Source organism: Semicossyphus pulcher, unplaced genomic scaffold (genome assembly GCF_022749685.1).
Source record: "Semicossyphus pulcher isolate SPU_LCO1_2020_fin unplaced genomic scaffold, fSemPul1.0.p SCAF_13, whole genome shotgun sequence".
Classification (NCBI taxonomy): Eukaryota; Metazoa; Chordata; class Actinopteri; order Labriformes; family Labridae; genus Semicossyphus; species Semicossyphus pulcher.
This window is the reverse complement of record NW_027211637.1, coordinates 26,998,014-27,018,585: the sequence shown is the minus strand read 5'-3', so window position 1 is coordinate 27,018,585 and position 20,572 is coordinate 26,998,014. Positions and strand designations below refer to the sequence as shown.

At 44.6% G+C, this 20,572-nt stretch overlaps 1 protein-coding gene across 2 annotated transcripts in view; it reads left to right on the top strand.

The window, feature by feature from the left end:
• The window catches only part of magi3a (membrane associated guanylate kinase, WW and PDZ domain containing 3a), a 148,410-nt gene that overhangs the window by 122,182 nt on the left and 5,656 nt on the right, over positions 1–20,572 (top strand). For both annotated transcript variants that reach the window (XM_069659689.1, XM_069659688.1), the window contains exons 9-19: positions 2,250–2,450; positions 5,756–6,364; positions 10,415–10,446; positions 12,147–12,411; positions 12,665–12,759; positions 14,307–14,499; positions 15,555–15,770; positions 17,201–17,386; positions 17,519–17,612; positions 20,023–20,098; positions 20,276–20,413. In XM_069659689.1, coding sequence (XP_069515790.1) covers positions 2,250–2,450; positions 5,756–6,364; positions 10,415–10,446; positions 12,147–12,411; positions 12,665–12,759; positions 14,307–14,499; positions 15,555–15,770; positions 17,201–17,386; positions 17,519–17,612; positions 20,023–20,098; positions 20,276–20,413 — 2,105 coding nt within the window. The remainder of the gene's footprint in view (positions 1–2,249; positions 2,451–5,755; positions 6,365–10,414; positions 10,447–12,146; positions 12,412–12,664; positions 12,760–14,306; positions 14,500–15,554; positions 15,771–17,200; positions 17,387–17,518; positions 17,613–20,022; positions 20,099–20,275; positions 20,414–20,572) is intronic.

Genomic DNA, 20,572 nt, shown 5'->3' with positions numbered 1-20,572 from the left:
TGATAAACAGCCCATAGCCTCTGAAGCAGTGATATTCAATTTGAATAATGGAGCGGCGCTTGACTGGGCGGCAGAATTCATTTTGACAAGTAGATTATGAAATAGGGAGGGCTCTGAGGTCTCTTTGAAAAATGCTTTTGCCCCCATCGTTCACCGCAGTTCAAAGATGTCTTTAGAACAGAGGAGAGGAGAGAGACGGAGCGAGAGAGAGAAAGAGGTGACTTATGATCATAAATTGCATTTCTACTTGGTCATCTGTTCATCATTTGCCACCTGTGGGGAGTGTTGCCGCCCGACTGGTCTAATCACCGTCCTCTCAGTCAGCGTAAATGTCTGAGAAGTGGAAACCTTGTGTGGTTTTAAAATGAGTAAGAATTATTATACTCTTCTGTGCGTGCACGCACAAAGCATGAGCACATTAGCATTCAAACTAGCCTCTGTGTTTAAGAAACCCCTCGAACTGTCTGCCTCCCTCTGTTGCATGCAGCCCGACCCACACACACAGCTGAGGCTCTCTGCAGTCTGCCGCCTCCGACCAGCGCCTGCAGCTCCGTCTGCCTCCCCTGTGCCCACTCTGCACCTTCCCAACCTTGTTAATGAGAATTAATGGCTAGTGGTCGTTCGTGAGGTGGCATCTAAACACTGTTTTGACAAGGATGGGCGAAGCTTGACCTCCCAGACAATCTCGCAGAGCTCAGGAGAAAAGGCAGCACTGTTCTCCGCCGTAATTACGGCGCTGACAATCCTGTCTGACATTTCATATAATCACTTCACCCCCGAGGATACACACTGTCCCTTTGTGGTCCACAGCTTAATCAAAACTGTGTAAACATGGCGTTAGTGTGTGGCCCCCTCCTCCACTCCCCTCTCTCTCTCTCTTTACCTCCGTCAGTGTTGCTTTCATGACGATCATGTAAGAAGCAGCGTTGACAGTCTTTTGACATAGTGTGTAAACATGGGATTCCTGTGCGTCCTGCAGGGGATCTGTGCTGTCAAACCGCATGCACATAACACATGCTAACTCCTTGCATCGTCATGAGGAATCATGTTGTCGCACCTGCATGCAAACACTTGCGCAACATTAATCTACATATATAATCTTTGAAACATCTCCCTGACACAACTGTGATAGTGGAATGTCATGTTAATCATACTTTGCATAATCTCCTTTTTTCCCCATCAGAGCGGTCACATTTATCTGCCAATTGCAATGCAATTATGCAAATCACCATCCCATGACACATTGAGAGTGGTATTGGAGGCAGGGGGGGGAAGGATGGGGGGGCTTCTATCTGTACCCATCCCTAATGAGATTGATGTCCCACCATCTATCAGTGTGGGAAGAAGCCCAGCGTGCAGAGGCGCAGCGCATAACTCACAATCTCAGCACAGGGAAGGGCGAGCGAGGGTTTAGTCAGACTTTCCCTCTCTCTTTCTGTCAAGGCGAACTCTATTTCTCTCTCTGTCTCTTTCTATCTCATCGCTCTTATCTCACTCTCTTTCCCCGCACACACTAACGCGCGCGCCGTCTAATATAATTCCTCTCCTGTCTTCCTAAAAGTTGCCCCATTTACACAACCTGCAGGCGCCACAAAGGGAATCTGCAATGAAAAGTTTACCTGGGAAATGTCAGGTGCATTTTCAGGACGGATTCATCAGCGCGCTGTAAGGAATGTGTTGTCTGAAAAAATATAGTTATTTTGCAATAACTGGATGTTTATTGGCTGATGCAAACAGAGCAGCAGACTCGCAGGTTCATGTGTGTGTGGGCGTATGTGTGATTTGTTTGAGTTTGCACTTAAATTACGATGTTCTCGCAGTGTTGGTGTAATTACAAGCAGTGAGTGACGCGCTGTCAGACACGCTGTCACAGTGCGAATGTTGTTATGATGGAGACAGATGGCAATTTATGAGCAAGCTTTTCCGTTTCTCTTCATTTCCCAGGCTCATTTCTGCAGACGCGTGCGTGCTTACATACCTAATCGACAGTCACAGCACGTAAAACTGTGAACTTTAAAGATGAGCAGCTCCTGTCTATAGAAAGAATGTCAATGTGACTTTAATATCAAAGCTGAAGAAGTCATAAAGGCTTTATTGTTGGAGTAAAACTGTTATATGTTGTAGCAAAAAAGGAGTGGTACTATAATTCAGTGTATAGAATAACTATAATTAGGCCATTAAAGATATTTCTCTCTATATCCCCTTCCATAACAGCTCTTCAATCTCTTTTCTCTTTGTCATCCCCGCAGCAGAGGAGCCTGTCCGGGGCGTACGCGGCTTCACGCGAGATCCGTCCGAGCTGCAGGGCTCCCTTCTGCAGACGGCGCTCAGGAAAAGCCCCCAGGGTTTTGGGTTCACCATCATCGGAGGAGACCGGCCAGACGAGTTCCTTCAGGTCAAAAACGTCCTTCCGGATGGGCCGGCCGCACATGACAACAAGATCGCCTCAGGTAACCGTCGCGCCGACAGACTGTTTGATACTCCAGCATCTGGATTGCACTGTAGCCTAGCGGTTAAATGCAATACCGCATGCCCACCATTCAGAGTCATATAAGGAGGATATGCTAGAAAGAAGAGTTAGAGCTGGAGTGGAGAGGAAGAGTTCCAAGGTACATTAACATGTGTAAGACTCCGTACATGCCCAATAATCGAAGGGCAAAGTAGATAAGCAGGTGGATGGGTTAACAGGTTAACAGACATGTCCCATTTCTGATATGGTCCGAAGTTGTCTCTATTTACAGATTCTACATAGAAATGTAGAATCTGTAGGCGGGGACATGGATTCCGAGTAACATTGACCAATCACGTATCAGCAGGCCGCGGCGTGTGCAGGAAAAACAGTCAGTGTGGAGAGCAAAAGCAGGCGGAGCGTAATGCACCGTAATGACATCCCGGCTCCCATCAGCGTCATCTGACAACCATTTACCTTCTTATTAATCTGCAGCAAGTTCAGCTAACAATCCGTTCAAGATGAAAAATTCAACTTGAGATAAATTCCCTTGACGCTGTGTCACAAAAGCCGTTCAGCATTTAGATTTCCCAACTTCCTCCAATGCATCAGATCGATCCGACCTCTCTCCGAAGTTTTCTGACAAAGCTTCATTTTGACTTTTTGCAAATCTGCATCATGATGTTGAAATTTCTGCAAAAGCAAAACCCGGTAATTAAAGTAAATCACAAGAATAACGGTTTCTTTTTCTGTAAACAATGCGGCACGCAGAAAAGAAAGTCTTGACTGGAAGTCGTTTGTCTAACTGCCGGCTACACGCCCGACATGTTCACCACTGTCCCCAGAGGCTATATCGTCGTCAGACTGTAGCCAATCCAAGAATGGGTCCGGATAGATAATTGGAGAGGATTATTTCCGGCATGCAACAGCCACAGATATCAGATTTTCTACCTTTTTTTGAGACAGAATTTGTTTATTGATTGCTTTCTCAATGTAAAGAGAATTTCTACAAATGCATGTAAAAATGCAGCTAAAATAACTTTCCAACCTCAAGGACAGAAAAATAGCTTGTCTAAACAATTCAGAATGCAGTGTCACTGTCACATTCCCACTGTCTGCCTATGCACACAGTGACTCTCATCTTGGCATCTGCACCCGCACTGTACATAATACAGTTCTGTGCACCCTGCGTACGCACAAACAAACACATTCGGAGCAGGCACTTCACCGTGAATGTCACATTGCTTGATTTCAGAGGAGCAGCTCCAAAAAGGGAAACTTCCATCAATAACGCACATGTTCAGTTTATGGTTGATACACCTAGATTTTATATGCAGCCATATATAACAGATTTAACAGGCCGTATTCTTCACACGGCCGGTGGATGACAAGCCTGCTTATGTGAGTAATGTGCATGTGCTGTAGCCTGCAGCTCAGACATGTATCGCTCGGTAAATTCCCTTTTATTGTAAACATAAATACAGCGATCACATGCACGGTGATTATAGCCATTTGAATTACCGTCTGTGAAGAGCGTCAGTATTCACATTAGAGCGATATTGACTGCATTGAACACTCCTGCAGCCACATCAGAGCTGCTGCAGAGAATCAACATGAGAGCAGAACAGAGGGAGTAATTATTTTCACTGTTTCACTTCCCATGAGAAAATGAGCAATTGATTAAAGTAAAAATGAGTGTAATTAATTTCATTAGGTAGTGATGGCAAACACTGAGCTGTGATAGCTCTCTTTGTGACAACAGGCCCAGGAGACTTTGTTTACATCTGTGTACCTCTATTATTTTATGGATTCTTAGCTATAACATAAGTCATTAGAGCTACGTATAGTAGGAACTATATTACGATACTCAGCTCATTATAAGAGTGCAACCGTAGCTGTGTTTGCTATGAAACAGTATCGATTGTGTAGGTGGGCAGAATCCTCCTCTGGGCTTTTAGCCAGCTCGACAGTCAGCAGTTCTGCCGGCCGTGCAGGCGTATATCTCCAGCCAGGCCAGGGGTGATGAGAGTCCCTCTACTTACAGGAAGATGAAAGGAGGACGAGCAGAGCAGCATGTCCGTGATCTTAGTCTGTTTTATGCTCTTGTTTACTCTCTCCATAACAACGTCGTCTTTCATATGGAGTCGGAGGGAGAAACAGATTTATCTGATACAATCCAGCTGAATAATTATCGTTTCACACGTTAGCAATGTTTGTATCATTTCTGTTATTGCACTGCTTTCTGCGGTGATGTAGTGATAACAAAAAAGCAATATTTTTTAACTTTAATCATATCTTTACGCAGATATGACATGATTATACAAACATAACAAAAAGCAGGATATAACAGAGAGAGAAACTATGGTTACACAAAGCAAGAGAACATGAAGGTACAGTCAATTTAAAGTAACAGCTGCAGGAGCACACTTCCCAGATATCCAGACAGTGCTGCATGTGTGACGTCCACTGTTGGCTCCGGTTGTAACTCTTGATTTTCCTGGCTGACGGTCGCTTTCCTTTTTAGACTGTTTGCTTCATCTGAGCGTCGAGTTTGTTTCTTTTTCTTTGTTGAAGTTGTATCTGTAGTCATCCATCTTTTCTTTGTTAGTTCAGCCATAGTAGATTACTGTTTACTCGCAACACTTGCAGAGAGCGGAAAAGCAGCCGCTTAGCTCCGCCTACCCTCTCTTGCAGACCAACCACTGCTGGCTGATGGAAAACGCGTTACTAACTGGGCGCTGCTTGGGATTTTTTTCTGCAAAAGTCGCCACAGACGCCCAGTCTGTAATACTGCAAATGCAAAGGCTTTCATCAGTGGGCCACAGGCTCAGTCACCATTGTGTTACCTCATTCGGTGATAGATAGTGACTGAACAGACATTTATTTACATGAAAATCTTCGAGGTTACATCTTTGAGGTACAGCAGAGATAAGACAGGGAGGATGAAAGACAAGGATTGTAAAGTAGATTAATTAAAAAACACATTTAAAAAAAAAAATGCAAATATAAATATTTAAGTAAAAAGAGAAAAAGAAACACAAAGACTCGACTTTGAAATCGCCACACATGTTCCGAACGCTTCAGACTGGCTAAATTGGTGTCATTATTTCTGCCAGAGACTCAGATGTGCTTTAAAGGAGATCAATACAATTTTAAAATCAATTTAAAGTCTTAACAGGGAGCAAAGGGACAGAAGCCAGGATTGTTGTGATGTGATGCTGTTTGATTACACGAGTGAAGAAGCCGAGCGGCTGCCTTCTGAACTAGTTGATCAAAGTCACATGAAAAGGCTCTTTGTTCTTTCAGGTGATGTGATCGTGGACATCAACGGGTCGTGCGTGCTGGGGAAGACCCACGCTGATGTGGTGCAGATGTTCCAGTCCATCCCCATCAACCAGTATGTGGACTTGGTCCTGTGCCGCGGCTACCCGCTGCCCGAGGACTCCAGCAGCAGCGAGGAGGCCAAGGACACCTCCCCTTCCCCCTCCACCTCCACCCCACAGGACCCCCACTACACAGTCACAGACGGGGGAACCCTCTCTAGGCAGGCCGCTGCAGGTCCGCCCATGACCAACGGAGGACGCCACCACCACCACCACCATCACCAGCACCACCATCACATTCCTCATACACCAAACCAAGACGGCCCAGACCCCACCCTGCTCCAGCCGGAGCTGGTGAGCGTTCCCCTGGTTAAAGGCCCCGGGGGGTTCGGCTTTGCCATCGCAGACTGCCCCCTGGGCCAGAAGGTGAAGATGATCCTGGATGCTCAGTGGTGCCGCGGCTTGTTGAAGGGCGACGTCATCAAAGAGATCAACAGACAGAACGTGCAGACGTTGAGCCACTCGCAGGTGGTGGACATCCTCAAAGACCTGCCTGTGGGCAGCGAGGTCAACGTGCTGGTGCTCAGAGGAGGTGAGTCGGCACAAATGAGAGAGGACGTTTCTTGAGGTAGAGATGTTTGGGATAATATTTCTGACAGACCTGTAGGGGGGAGGGGCAGGATGTCGTGTTTCATATATGAAGTTGTACTATGTACAACCATAATGCAACATAACTCACCACCATTGTGAGCCCTGAGCCTGTTTTCCAGAGACAAGGTGGTCGTAGCATGTTGTTATGTTTGTGACAAGCGCAGCGTGTTTCTAATCCAATCTGCTGCCGAGCCTTGTTTTGGTGGCGGTCGGAGCTGAAAATGCTTCCCCGCACAAGTATGTTGATGGGAATGGCAATAATGTCTTCAGTGCAAGTTCTGGTTATTCTCCCTTAACTTTAATCCAGAAGGATGGGATAGATTGGGATGTGAATAAAGTCTTTAGTCCTCATCGTTTTTTAGCTCCAGTAGTTTGTCCTCTTGTACTGGTGTGTTAGATGAAGATGTGGATTGCGTATCCACTCCTTCCTGATCCGTGGGTCCTTTGCAGACGGTGTTGAAAAAACGCTTTGCACATCCGTTTCAAAACAGGTGCGTAGGAGAGGAACAGGTCATACAACAAAAAGAGTGTAAACTCCCGCACACTGTCTAACTTGCAGAAATGATATTGATTTGCAACATTTCGGTACGAGACCTTCATCAGGCAAACAGTCCTTTGCAGAGGGGAAATATCTCTCCCATATAAGAGCCATCAGGTGCGGGCATCCGCTCTCTCCCGTGTACTCTGTGTATGTTTGGAACATGTCACTAAACGTCCCAAGATCCTGTACCAGTCTGCGGCTCTGTGGTTGGGATCATCTGCCGTACAGGACCCCTTCCTACACCAGTTAAATAAAAAAATATGAGCTGTGTACGACTAACATTATAAATGGATGGGACATGATTATAAACAGTAACATTGTTGTACATTCTGGCTCTAAAGGAAGTATTTCCCTTAATACAAGCTGAGTACCTAGAAACAGGCTAAGCTAACGTTAGCTGCAGCTCGGCTCACGTCCTCACAGCCTCCGCAGAAGAGCTTCAGAAAAACCCTGATTTTTAACTGCTTGATTATTTTTACCAGATTTATTTATTATAACACTCAACAGGCTTGAAAATACGTGATTAGACAACACTGATTGCTGTCGCTATGCTAGCTCTTTCTAACATTACGCTCTAAGCTAGCTGTTTTTGTTTACCAGAAATCACATCTTCTTTGTCGCTCTAAAACAGCCGCTGCTAGTTAGCTAGTGGGCTTTAAATGATGGTATCAGATTGGTGCATTGACTGGCATGCTTGCTGATACATGATAACGCAGTGTAGACCACATCGGAGGCATTTCTGATACTAGCACTGAATTGTGCTCTGCAGCCGCAGGTGATCCTGCCACTGTGAAATAATCCTTAGAAGTATGTCGCAGCTGGCAGGGTTACAGTGCCAATGTTTTTTAAATCGCTGCTGTCTATACTAATCTGCTCAGGTTACTGTTCAGACAACAAACAGGTGTTAGTGCCCGCAGACAGTCTAGAGGTTCAGTCCCACGCTTCTGAAATCATTTTAATCCTCGCTCAGCTTTGTGTTGCCCGCAGTCTGTGTCTCTGTCTTACTCTCCTTTTCTCCCAATAAGTGAAACAGCAGAGGTGAGACGCCCACCTGTCTGCATTTCAAACTAATTACATAAGAGAGAAAGCAGCCTTGTTAGACCAGTGTTTTACAAAAGTCTAAATACTTTGAGCAAGATTTAATGTAACACGTCCATGTTTTAATTTGTAAATACCGGGATGGATTTTGGCGTTCTGTAGCTCGGACACACAGATCCTCCCGATGTTAAATAAAGCAATTTCACGCTCTGGTCCACAACAACTCTGCATCATCCGCCGTGCACCTTCCCAAACAGGGAGGAAGTCGTGCTTAGTCACATGGTTAAGGCGAGGAGAGAGATGGCAGTGGCAGTGATTCACTGGCTGCTTAGAGAGAAAGAGATGAGGAAGGGAGGAGAGAGAGAGAAAGAGAGAGAGAGAGAGAGAGGGAGAGGGAGCATGGTGGGTAATCATTGCCCTTCTTCTTACTTCAGGCTCTCGCTGATTTGAAGGGCTTGTTCCTTTTCGCCTGTGCTGCAGTGCAGTAGCCTACATTTGAGAAATCAGTGTTGCACCCACATATCAGATGTACTCAGCTGGGCTCTGCTCTGAGCTCCAGGGCCTTGTTCTGTGTGTGTGTGTGTGCTGCTGTTGGCCCATTTGTGCCAGCCTTATATGCTTTATTTTCATTAGTACATGTGCATATGCAGGCTGTGAGTGTGTGTGTGTGTGTGTGTGTGTGTGATGCTTTAAACCGAGCAGGAGATCACAGCTTTCCAGGACTGAAAGGAGCAGCGCCGCAGGGTTTCCCTCAGGTCACCCACAGACCGGGATTAGGATGGGCTTTTACTCCCAGCCAGCGGCAAGAACTCCCTTCGATGACAGCAGCAGAGAGAAATGAAACAGGAAATTATTTCGCCCTGATCCCTGCTCTGGATTTAAATGTGGAAATGAGACAAAGTGCCCTTCCCTGTGGGATATGCAGGGCGCTCAGTGCAGATATGAAACCTCCAGGGGAACACTGTCAGTGCTTTTCGTGACTTATATGTGAGGGAATAAATCCACCTTATTACACAATAATTCCTTCTAAACCGACACCAATAACCACTGATAACTATTTCTAATTTAATTCTGTTGATGATGAAAGTCTGCACACGCTGACAGCATCACAGTGCTCTAGTTGTGCAGGCAACAGCTGGCAGGTTTAAAGCAGTGCATGTTTCCCATGGCTGCGGGTCACCTCTGTGTCTCCCATCCTGTAGTGACGTGTTAGTTATTTTTGATACTGGAGTGCACTGCCCCCTACTGGTTAGATTACACATTGAGTCACTGACTGAATGATTAACTCATGGCAATTAGTTTCAGGACAAGGTGCAGAGTGTGAGCGCAGAATAAGGGGGAGAGGCTGATAAAAGATACGACTCGTCTTTTAGGTCACAGCTTTTCAGTAGGCGCTCAGAATCAGACCCTTTGATGACCTCAATTTGGACCTTTCGGCTTTTTTATTTATTTATTTTAAGAAAATTGATTTATAAAAAAAGTATAAAGAAATACATTAAGACAAAATATCTTCCAATAAAAGGCATTAACATTCATGCTGTTCATGCTGTGCAGAGCTAAAGTCAGCTCGCACTACGGACTGGATCTTAAGAATGAAATTGGACATGCTTATTATACAAAAGCACTATCAGCCTACCAATATTCTATTCTGAGTTAATTGTGTTAACATTGTTTTATTTTTAGAAGAAAATTGGTTTATAACTTGTCAAATTAGATGATTGAAAAGTTCTGTCTGTTAAGCAAAGGAATGTAAAAAGGGTTTCAGCAGAGGGAATTTATTAGACTCAAAATACATATATAAAAAGTTAAATGCCAGATTGTGTTAATTAAACTTTTTTAATTCCTTAGGTTAAAATCATGCATTTAAAGTTGTAATCTCAAACATCTCCGTTTTGTTCTCTTTGGCGGCACCTGTGGTGATAAAAGGCAATTGCAGGCGCATACGTCCCAGACAGCCAGACACATACGGTTGGCTCCCTTTGTTAAGGTTGTGATTTTCCTTGCTGTCGGTTTAATAGCGTTTAATTTGTTTCTTTTTCTCTGGATTTTCACTTATTTTTGAAGTTGTATCTGTAGTCATCCATCTTTTCTTTGTTTGTTCAGCCATAGTAGATTACTGTTTACTGGAAAAGCAGACGCTTAGCTCCGCCTACCCTCTCTGGCAGACAAACCACCGCTGGCTGATGGAAAACGGGTCACTAACTGGGCGCCGCTTGTGATTTTTTATGCGAAAGTCGCCACAGACACCCAGTCTGTAATACTGCAAATGCAAAGGCTTTCATCAGTCACCATTGTGTTACCTAATTCGGCGATAGATAGAGATTTAACAGACATTTATTTACATTAAAATCTTGTAGATAAACTGAATTAACAATTTAATATCCGCTTCTTCTCCTTCTTCTCCTCCTACAGGTCAGACGTCTCCTGTGAAATCCCTCAAACCGGTAAGTCGAACCAAGTTGTTCAAACGTTCCTTCCCCTCTGCAGGGTGAACAGACTGATGCTAAAACTGCTGCTGAATGATTAAACAGAAGAGGTTTTAAGTTTGTCTTGGTTACCCGCAAGCACCACTTAGTGTGTGTTTGTGCATGTGTGCTGTTGTTGGCTACATTATTCAGTGTGCCCACATTAGCCAGGCTGTTATTTCTGGAGGAGCATGTGGGTAAATATGCTGGCTCCTGGCAAACAGCGAGTGAACATCCCTCTGCGTATGGGTGGTTAAGATGATATGCCATGTTCAACAGCTTGTTCCTGTGCTGCTCCTGCACGCCGCACTCTCCTAAAATAGAGAGGAGCTGAGGCAGCAACAGGCTTACTCATTCTGATTTATTGCTTTAACACAGAATCTCAACGTGTGCTTGCACTACTTTTTTTATTTCCACTCTTTCTGACAAGTTTCTTGCCCTGGCTACATTCTGCCTCAATCATTTAGATTAAATCGTAGAACTTAACCTACTAGGCCGTGTGTAATGAAACAAGGTTATACAGGGATTGGAAGTCATTTACAGTTTTCGATCATAGAGTGTGTAAAAGAAGTGGACATTGCCACAGGGACGTTGCCAAATGGTTAGTGAACCCCCTTTGAAGCCTCAAGCTTGGTATTTTGGAACCAGAAATGACCATATTTGGACGAAAGCATCAAATGCATCGTTTTGTCTGTTCCTCGGTTAGCAGGCCGCTGTGGTAGAGCCGTACCCTAAAGAATCTGATACACGTAACATCATGAGACACGGGGCAACAAGGCTCTCTGTACTCCCCCCTTCCAGTCACAGCTACGGTGTTACCATAGCAACTCTTAGTACGACCGCGATTTAAGCTAGCTCAAACGATCTAATACAACTCTGCTCACTGACAAATTTCACCGGACTAAACCAACTCAAATGTGTTTTTAGTCTATATTTAACCATTTTTACCTGACAGATAGAACATTTGAATGTTACTGGAAACATCTGGGCTGTGATTGGAGCATTTCTGATCCCACTAACACCCGGCTTTTTTACTTAGTGTGAAAGGCTACAATCAGCATTCAGACACGGGTCAAATGACTTTGCTGTAGACCCGGGTAATTATCGCCTCGGCTCCGATCGGCATTGATGGGAACACAAAACCTGTGTCGACACGCTAATCTCCGCCCCCTTTCTGGCATGATGCTATGCTCCGTCCAACAAATTCTGCCCGTCTCCGTCTGAGCAGCGCTCGAACATCGTTCCAAATTTGTCGGCGCCGAGTTTGATAAACAGACAGAATGAGTAATAGATACAATAAAGACCAAACCACCGTAACATCTTCACTGTTTACTAACCCTGTCTCCGGTGCGTTTGTTACGTCAGACGGTGACGCAGCGGAAAAGAGACCGAAAGGAGGATACTTCACTGGCAATGGGAAAAGAGACAATCAGCATTTATTAGCGGATCTTCCCGGGTGTAAAATCTGCGTCAATGCGCTAATTTTGATGATAAAGGGGTATACGGCTTCTTTTTGCAACCAGGTGATTCGCCCTCTGCTGGCCATTACAAAGAATGCAGGTTTAAGGCACCTCCACACTGGCTCCACTACCTCCACTTCTTATATACAGTCTGTGTGTTCTACTGTATCATAATCATGGACCTGAAGTTATAATTAACCCCTTTGTTCTGTATTTCAGTGCACGGCTCCCATGTCCCAAACCCCATCCCAGCCCGCTCCTCAACAGGCCCCCCACCCCGTACCCCAGCAGTCGCCCCATTCAGCCCCCATGCCCGTCGCACAGCTGCAGCGACAGGAGATGATTAGTAGCACGGAGACCATCGGCCAGCCTGAGGTTCCCCCAAATCCCCTCGCTTACTCTTCCAACACCCTGCGCTCGTCTTCACCCAAACCAGACGCGTCCGAGCTCTACCTCAAGTCCAAGGCCCTGTTGGACAGCAAGCGTAAGTGGACTTTCAGCCCCCAAATTTCAGTCACTTAAATGTTCCTTTTGAGAATTTAAAACATTTGTTATTTAAGAGAATTTGTCTGAAAAGAAAATCTTTAAAAAATATTTTAGTTATGTGAAATCACATTTTTCCCTTTCTGATGAATGAGCTTGAGTTTTCCCCTGGACCTTGACTGCAGGCTCACATGCCCAACAACACATCACACACAAAAAGCATACCTAACGTGCTCTCTCTCCTCCCTCTGCAGCTCCTAACACCAAGGAGCTGGACGTGTTCATCAAGAGGAACCAGGAGTCCGGCTTCGGCTTCAGAGTCCTGGGAGGCGAGGGGCCGGATCAGCCGGTAGGTAACATCCCAACACGGCCCAGTGGTTTACAACCGGGCTTGGCGTGCTGCTTGAAAGCCTTTTGAGAATGTCCGTCACACAGTGAGCAAATCAATATTTGAGCTGCATGAAGTTACTTACAGGAGAATTCTGGTATTTTCACATCACATTTTGGGGTGTAAATGTTGCTCTACTTAACTGCCTTAGCCAAACGGGCAGTAATGTTTGCAACATAATCTTTGGGGCCCTATCAAAAAATGTCCAATAAAAGTGCTTTGTTTGTGTGTCGGACAACATTAAGAAAAAACCTTTGTGTCTGGTAAAACAAACCAAATAAACTAATGGTAAATGGTAAATGGACTGTACTGCACCCATTCACACACTGATGGCAGAGGCTGCTACGTAAAGTGCCCAACTGTCAATCAGATATCACATTCATACCCGTTGGCTATGCCACCAGGAGCAATTTGGGGTTCAGCGTCTTGCCCAAGGACACTTCGACATGTAGCCTGAGGGAGCTGGGGAGCGAACCTCTGACCTTCCGATTGAAAGACGACCGACTCTACCCTTGAACCACAGCCGCCCCAAACATAATATCACAAACATATTTGTCATTAGCCGTCCTTTACATAATCTTGTTAGACTCAAATAACAGTTTGAGCCTCTCCATGGCAAACACAGTAGATGTACTTTGAACGGCCGCAGCTGTCACAGAGATGACTTTTTGTACCTATTTGTTTTTTAGACTCCAAAGTGTGTGAAATACAGTCAAGATTTACCAAAATTCCCCTTAAAGGAGCAATTCGCCCACTGTCAGTCAAAGCTGGTGTTCTCTGTAATCCATAGAAGCAATAATATTTGAAATTGGCGCCATTGCTGTGGAGAAAGTCGTACAAACAGCTCGTGTTTTCACCCATTCTACATTCCTACAACACCCAGCATGCATTGCGCCCCTCCCTCTGAAAGGAACGGCCCAGCGAGAGATGCTGGAGTGAAATACTACCGTTTTCCAGTCATGGACATTGATCGCTGCAAATACAATGAGAATATACCGGTGGATCGTCTAGAAAATCTTCAGGTCTGCAGTCTACATTTCAAACCTGACGATTTTAAACGAGACATGACATCGGAGGCGGGTGTCCTAGATTGAGGAAGTGTAGTTTAGCGAGCTCCCTGGCCTCCACCAGATGACGTGTCTGACGTCGTCTGGCGGAGGTTTTCCAGGGCCCATTGGAGAAGCAGATAGCGTCCTCCAAAGGCACAGAGCGAATTGCATTTTTTTCCTACCATAATGGCGTTAGCTCCCCATAATAGCATGATAGGACTGAGGTTGAAAATCAGCGAACTGGCCCTTTAAAAAAGCCTGAATGTTTACGATTGATGTTGGACAAATAGATTCTCCAGAAAGCAGCAAACCTCTATTTATAAAAAAAAAAAAAAGGCACTCAAAGCAGCTGAGAGGATTTCAACTGATTATTTACCATAATGCCAGTCGATCCTCCCGCTCGCTCCGGCTCAGATCAGCATGTAAAGCTTTGTCTCTCGTATCCCCCTCCCTCCACAGGTGTACATCGGAGCCATCGTGCCGCTTGGCGCAGCAGAGAAGGACGGGCGCCTGCGGGCGGGGGATGAGCTGCTCTGTATAGACGGCGTGCCGGTGAAGGGCAAATCCCACAAACAAGTGCTGGAGCTGATGACCAACGCCGCCCGCAACGGCCAAGTCATGCTCACAGTGCGCAGGAAACTGTCACACTCAGGTGGGTCTGCTTTTGAATCATCATCTCTCTGTAGCACTTTCACACATCTTGTTTTCCTCCCTTTGTGGAGCTCTGCATGCTGGAGGAGGACCTCTGAGCCAAAGCTTTGATCTCGGATTCTTTCTGCTAATCCTTTAAATTTGTTCTGGATGACTTCCTTGCAGATGAATCTGAATAAATGAAGTGAACCCAAAATTGACTTTTAGGATGTTATTTTGATGATTTCCTGCGAAGAACAGTTTTGAAAGAGGATTTAGTTTTTTACTTTAATCACAGGAAAGTGGAAACAGATTTTTCTTCCACCAAAACAGGAATAAAAAGCAATTACACAATTACCAGCTGAACATTGTTTGCTTTGTGCGCGCCTGTACATGCTGATTGGAGCTGTGTGAAGGGCAGTGTAGATTAGATCAGCTTGTAGAGTTGATTTACATCTCAAAGGAGGGAAAAAGGAGACAAAATGCTGAGCTTTCTGTTTTTTAATAGCACAAACCCCTGCTGCATTCAGGCTTGTTTACCACCACAAATAAGCGCTCTGTGAAAAATACAAGCACTTTTTAAAATTACTTTGGATTTGATGTATTGCAACAACAGCTTTGTTCACGTAGCAGAAATTAAGCATCAATCATGTCCGGCTTTATGCTTTCAAAGCAAAGTTTAGAAAGAGATTCCCTGATGCCGGCTGACAAAACAGAGACTCTGCAAAACAAATGTACTATGATGAGAGATTGAGGTAGATAAGCCCATGAATAACAAACTGTTAAGCTTTCATCTTTCATCTCGAGTGTAGAGCTGATATTCTTTTATTCTGAGTGTGCAATAAGCACAGGGGAAATGTTTGTCTTTCATAAGGCTGCAGACTCTTTGGATTATTTATATATTAAGCATCACAAGGATGACAAGTTGGAAACATTTAGACTAAAAATTGTTCATGGATTTAAGTTAAATCGCCCCGTCCTTTCAAAAACATTGCAAGATAGATCTACTTTTCTAACTGACTGAGACACAAAATGCTTGATGTAAGCTTTCCCTTACGTTTCTGTGTCTTTGGTCAGATGGGGGCGGAGAGGAGGACAGCAGTCAGCATCCCCATCAGGTAGCATCCGCCCTGGTCAACAGCTCCCCCAAGACGCCTCGTGGGGAGTTTCTGAACGCCATCCAGCCCTCTCAGGCGACCCGGCCGGAGTGCTTCGACGTCACTCTGCAGCGCAAAGACAACGAGGGCTTTGGATTCGTCATCCTCACGTCAAAGAACAAGCCCCCACCTGGAGGTCAGTAATCACAGAATCAAATCTTATATATAACTTTTAGTTGTTATAACTTGTTATATCAAATAAATTTCAAGCATATGATAATTTAAATACTTAACAGTGGTCTGCAGTACATTGAACAAATGTGAAAATGAGAGTACACTCATTTACCCTCAATTTTTTAAATTATTTTGAAGCAGGTCTTAAAAGTATTTTAGTGGACACATTTTCATAGTTTCCTATGTAATGGTTTTAAGCCATTCTAGCTTCCTAATAGAAACATTTCAACACCTATTGGAGGGATTGCCATTAAATTTTCTGTCAACATTCATCTTCCCAAGAAGAACAATCTGTCTGGCCTTGATAATATCCTTAAATTGTATATTATGGCACACGCAGGTCAAAGAGTTCATGTTTCTGGTTCACTATTTACACATCGACTGGATGGATTAGCGCAAAACTTTTTAATTATCGGGTATTGTGTAATTCTGTAATTTCAAGCTTCATATTTCACTCTGTGTAATACACTGTCATAGAAGCCTCAGTCAGCTCTGTCCCTTTAAGAAACCCCGCCCCTACAAGCCTGCTTTCTTCTGATTGGCCAGCTCTCCGGAGCCTGAAACCTGGCGTTTACGGCAGCCTGCAGACTAAGCGAGCTGAGAAGCCTGGGGATTACTCCGACATACTTTAACTTACAGATTTGAAACTTCACCCACGTTTAGTCTGGACATCCAACATTTTGACATTATATATATATATATATATGTCTCAAAATGTGAAACAGCATTACACAATATGTGGTTTACTGATTTTGGTAGAGCCCTAACTCTTACTACCATGTTAGCATGAATTTGTGTTTTGAGTGAAATATCGAACAATCTGGATTTGTTGCCGTAAAATGTGGCTCTCACGTTGCCCTCAGGATGAAGTGTAACTTCTCAAGTCACTTAACTTTTCATCTAGTGCCATCACAAACGTTTAGCTGCAGAGCTAATGATTCCCGCTCAGACTCACTCAGCTTTATTTGAGTTAAGAACTAATTAGCAGACATTATCATGCTAACAAGCTCCATATAAAACATTTTACCTGCTTACAGCAGAATGTGAACACTGTCATTGTAAGCATGTTAGCCTTAAGCACTAGCAAGTAGCTCGAAGCACTGCTATGTCAAGGTGACGTCTCACACAGCTGCTGGTGTGGCTGTTGTCTCTTGTTCACTGTTGTCTGTTTTAAAATACTATAATATAACAGACTGAATAACATGATACCCTGTTAACCTTACATTAAGAGCAATATATTGATTACATCCCCAGTAACAGCTCTGCTTACAAGGCCACCAATCCTGAGCTGATTGTGTTGACAGTGATGACTTGATGATGTGTTTATTGAGTCAGCTCTTCAGACCTGCAGATAAACACCACATTGACATCCTCTGTGTTTCTCCGCCTCAGTTATACCTCACAAGATTGGCCGTATTATTGAGGGCAGCCCTACAGACCGTCTGGGTCAGATGAAGGTGGGGGACCGTATCTCTGCTGTCAACGGCCTGTCCATCATGGAGCTGTCGCACAACGATATCGTCCAGCTCATCAAGGATGCCGGCAACACTGTCACCCTCACTGTGGTGCCTGAAGATGGTGGGTTGGAGAAGAGAAAGGCGGGGGATTTTGCTGGAGGGACTAGCAGCTGTTTGGATTGTTTTGTGGGGTTTAAGAGCAGATCACAAGATCAAACTAAACTGATGTTTTGTATGAATTGTGTTTTTACAGACAGTGCTCCTCCATCTGGAACAAATTCAGCCAAGCAGAGCCCTTCGGCACAACACAGAGCGATGGGCCAGCAGCCTCCCAGCTATCAGGACAGGTACACGGATAAACAAACATACTCCAATAAAAGCACAAGCAAGAGTCCACTGGAGACAGCCGAATACAAGTTCTGCCACTTGAACCACAAATGAGCCCCAATCCTCTCAAAGCAGGCTCTGGTGTGTGCTACAATGTGGCCCCATTACCATCTCTTGTAGCCTGCACTCGCCTTATTATCAAGAAAGACAGAAAATCCCCCCGTGGTCACTGTTTGGATGGCGAAGCAGAAAAAAAGAGACAGATTAATAAGCAGTCTCGCTCGCTCTTTGATCTTACTTTTTAAACAAGATTACCTGTGTCAGACTTTTTAATCCATTGCTGCAGCAGCACTTCTCACCCTCTCCGTTTCACTGCCTGCCAGCATGTGTTCCTCCTTCCTCCCCATCTAGCCCCCTGTCCATTCCTCAGCAGCACCCTCCCCTCCCTCCGTATAATCTCCAACACACGCCTCGGGTCAGCCCGTGCTAGATATGAGCTGAGGCTGTCATCTTGGCTGCATGAAGTGTGTAAACGCTTCTCTATGCCAGAGCCGCTAAGAGGGCCTACACTCTTCAGATAATGTGTCAGCAGAGCTAAGTTCCCACAAAGGCATTGTAATGAGCTCTGCGAAGCATTAAAGTATGCCCCCGTTAACGCCACTGAACTGTTAAAGCAACACTGCTCTTTAAAGGATTTACGGTGTGTGTGCGTTTTATAATGAACTGTATGAGGCTCATTCTGCTGTTATGAAGGCGACGCAGTGTGCGGATCAGGAAACAGAATAAGACTGACGTTCTACTGTCTTAAGAATATACACCCATCAGCCATAACATTATGACCACCTGCCAAAACAGCCCTGACCCATCGAGACCTCTGAAGGTGAAGGTGTGCTGAGGTATCCGGCACCAAGACGTTAGCAGCAGATCTTTTAAGTCCCGTAAGTTGCGAGGTGGGGCCTCCATGGATCAGACTTGTTTGTCACTTCCCAAAGACACTCAGTTGGATTAAGATCTTGGGAACTTGGAGGCCAAGTCAACACCTTGAACTTGCTGTCGTGTTCCTCAAACCATTCCTGAACCGTTTCTGCATTGGCTTTCCTGCTGAAAGAGGCCGCTGCCATTAGGGAATACCTTTTCCATGTAGGGGTGTATTTGGTCTGCAGGTGGTGGTACGTGTCAAAGTGACATCCACATGAATGGCAGGACCCAAGGTTTCCCAGCATTCCCACGTTGCCCAAAGCATCACACTGCCTCCGCCAGATTGCCTTCTTCCCACAGTGCGTCCTGGTACCATCCCAGTGAGCACCAACCGGGATTTCAACGTTGAATTTTGGTTGAAAACAGGGTGAAATCAGTTCTGAACATCTAAGACCTCATTTCAACCTTTGTTCAACCAGCTAAAATACACAGAGAAACACATTTTCGTTCTATAATTTTAATAGTTTGTTCAATTTAGCAATGAAAGGGGGACAAAGGTGATGATTGTAGCGGCGTTTCTCCGAAATCATTTTGCAGTGGGGGGTTCAAATCCGGTCTAGACAAAGACGTAATTTTAACGCATTTTCAAAAATCAAAAACACTGCTTTATGGGCTGTGTGATGTTAACAAGAAGGTTCAGAGACATCGTAAAGGGAGCAGTTTTAATCATGAACCACAGAAGAAGAAAAAAGAAGACTGAGCATGCCCAGGTTGAAGCTCTGACTGTGAAGGCACAACGACCCCTGGATGCTGGCGTAGTTCGTACCTGACGGAAACATAATCAACAAGAGAACTCGGTAGCGGACCGGGTTGAGACTTTTTGGCCGTTAATATGTGTGTGAATGTGTGATGAATCCTGTGACAGAAGCAGGTGGAATCTGGAACATAAACATTAAATGAACGTCTTCAAATAGTCGGTGAACCAGTTTTAAACATCTTTGTAACGGAAACATGCTCGCTGGGATGTCTCAGGTGTCAATTGTCAAAGTCAAAGATATCAAAGTCGTTCACATCTTTACGCTCGTCCAAAACAAGATGATCAATGTTATTCACTCGACCTGTCAGTGGTCATAATGTTATGGCTGTATAGCATCTGTTCTTTGCATGTGCTGTAGCTCACATACACAAGTCTTGTTAGCATAACTGCTAAAACACACAAACAAGCTTGTGGAAAATAATACAAAGCACCTTTGGACACCTTCAGTACATAAAATTATATGCATGAGTTTCCTGCACTAGCTTCCCCAAAACAGAGGATCCTTCACCTTAATACTTTATATGGATTTTGTTGAAATTGTCAGCATTCTTGCAGTTTCCCCGAACGTTTTTGTGTATTTCATTCTATAAAAGTATGTGCTGATATTCAGTTCTCATGTCATGAAACTACACTAAATGTATTTCAGTAATTAAGGACACATTTTAACGTTTTTTTTTGTCTTTTTTCCGGGGCAGAAATGGTGACACTGAAGCAAGAAACTCTCTCCTATTAAAAGACATGGGAACACTAATTACTTCAGGCCCTAAGCAGGTAAGAATGCTCAGATTAATTAAATGTTGTTCAGTGTAATTGCTCTGCTGGTACAAATTGTTCTTAATAAATTCTTAATCCTAACTAGGCTCATGCATGTTTCACTAAAGCCTGGTGATTTATGTAGTCGAGACGTGCTCCAGTCTCAAACCTCATGTTCTTGTCGGTGAACTACAGGGCTGTTTTGTGGTCGAGCTGGAGCGCAGCCAGCGCGGCTTCGGCTTCAGTCTGAGGGGAGGCAAAGAGTACAACATGGGGCTGTTTATTCTGCGACTGGCCGAGGAGGGACCGGCTCTGAAAGACGGCCGGATACATGTGAGTTCATTGGCTCGTCTCTGTCCTCGGAGTGAACTGAGTAATACTACTGTGCACTGTTGAACTTTAAATTAAATTGATAAGACTCACTCAAGGGCTTTCCGAGTCTGATACTGAGGGGACTGGATTACTTTGATACAAAAGAGGAATTAAAAATGT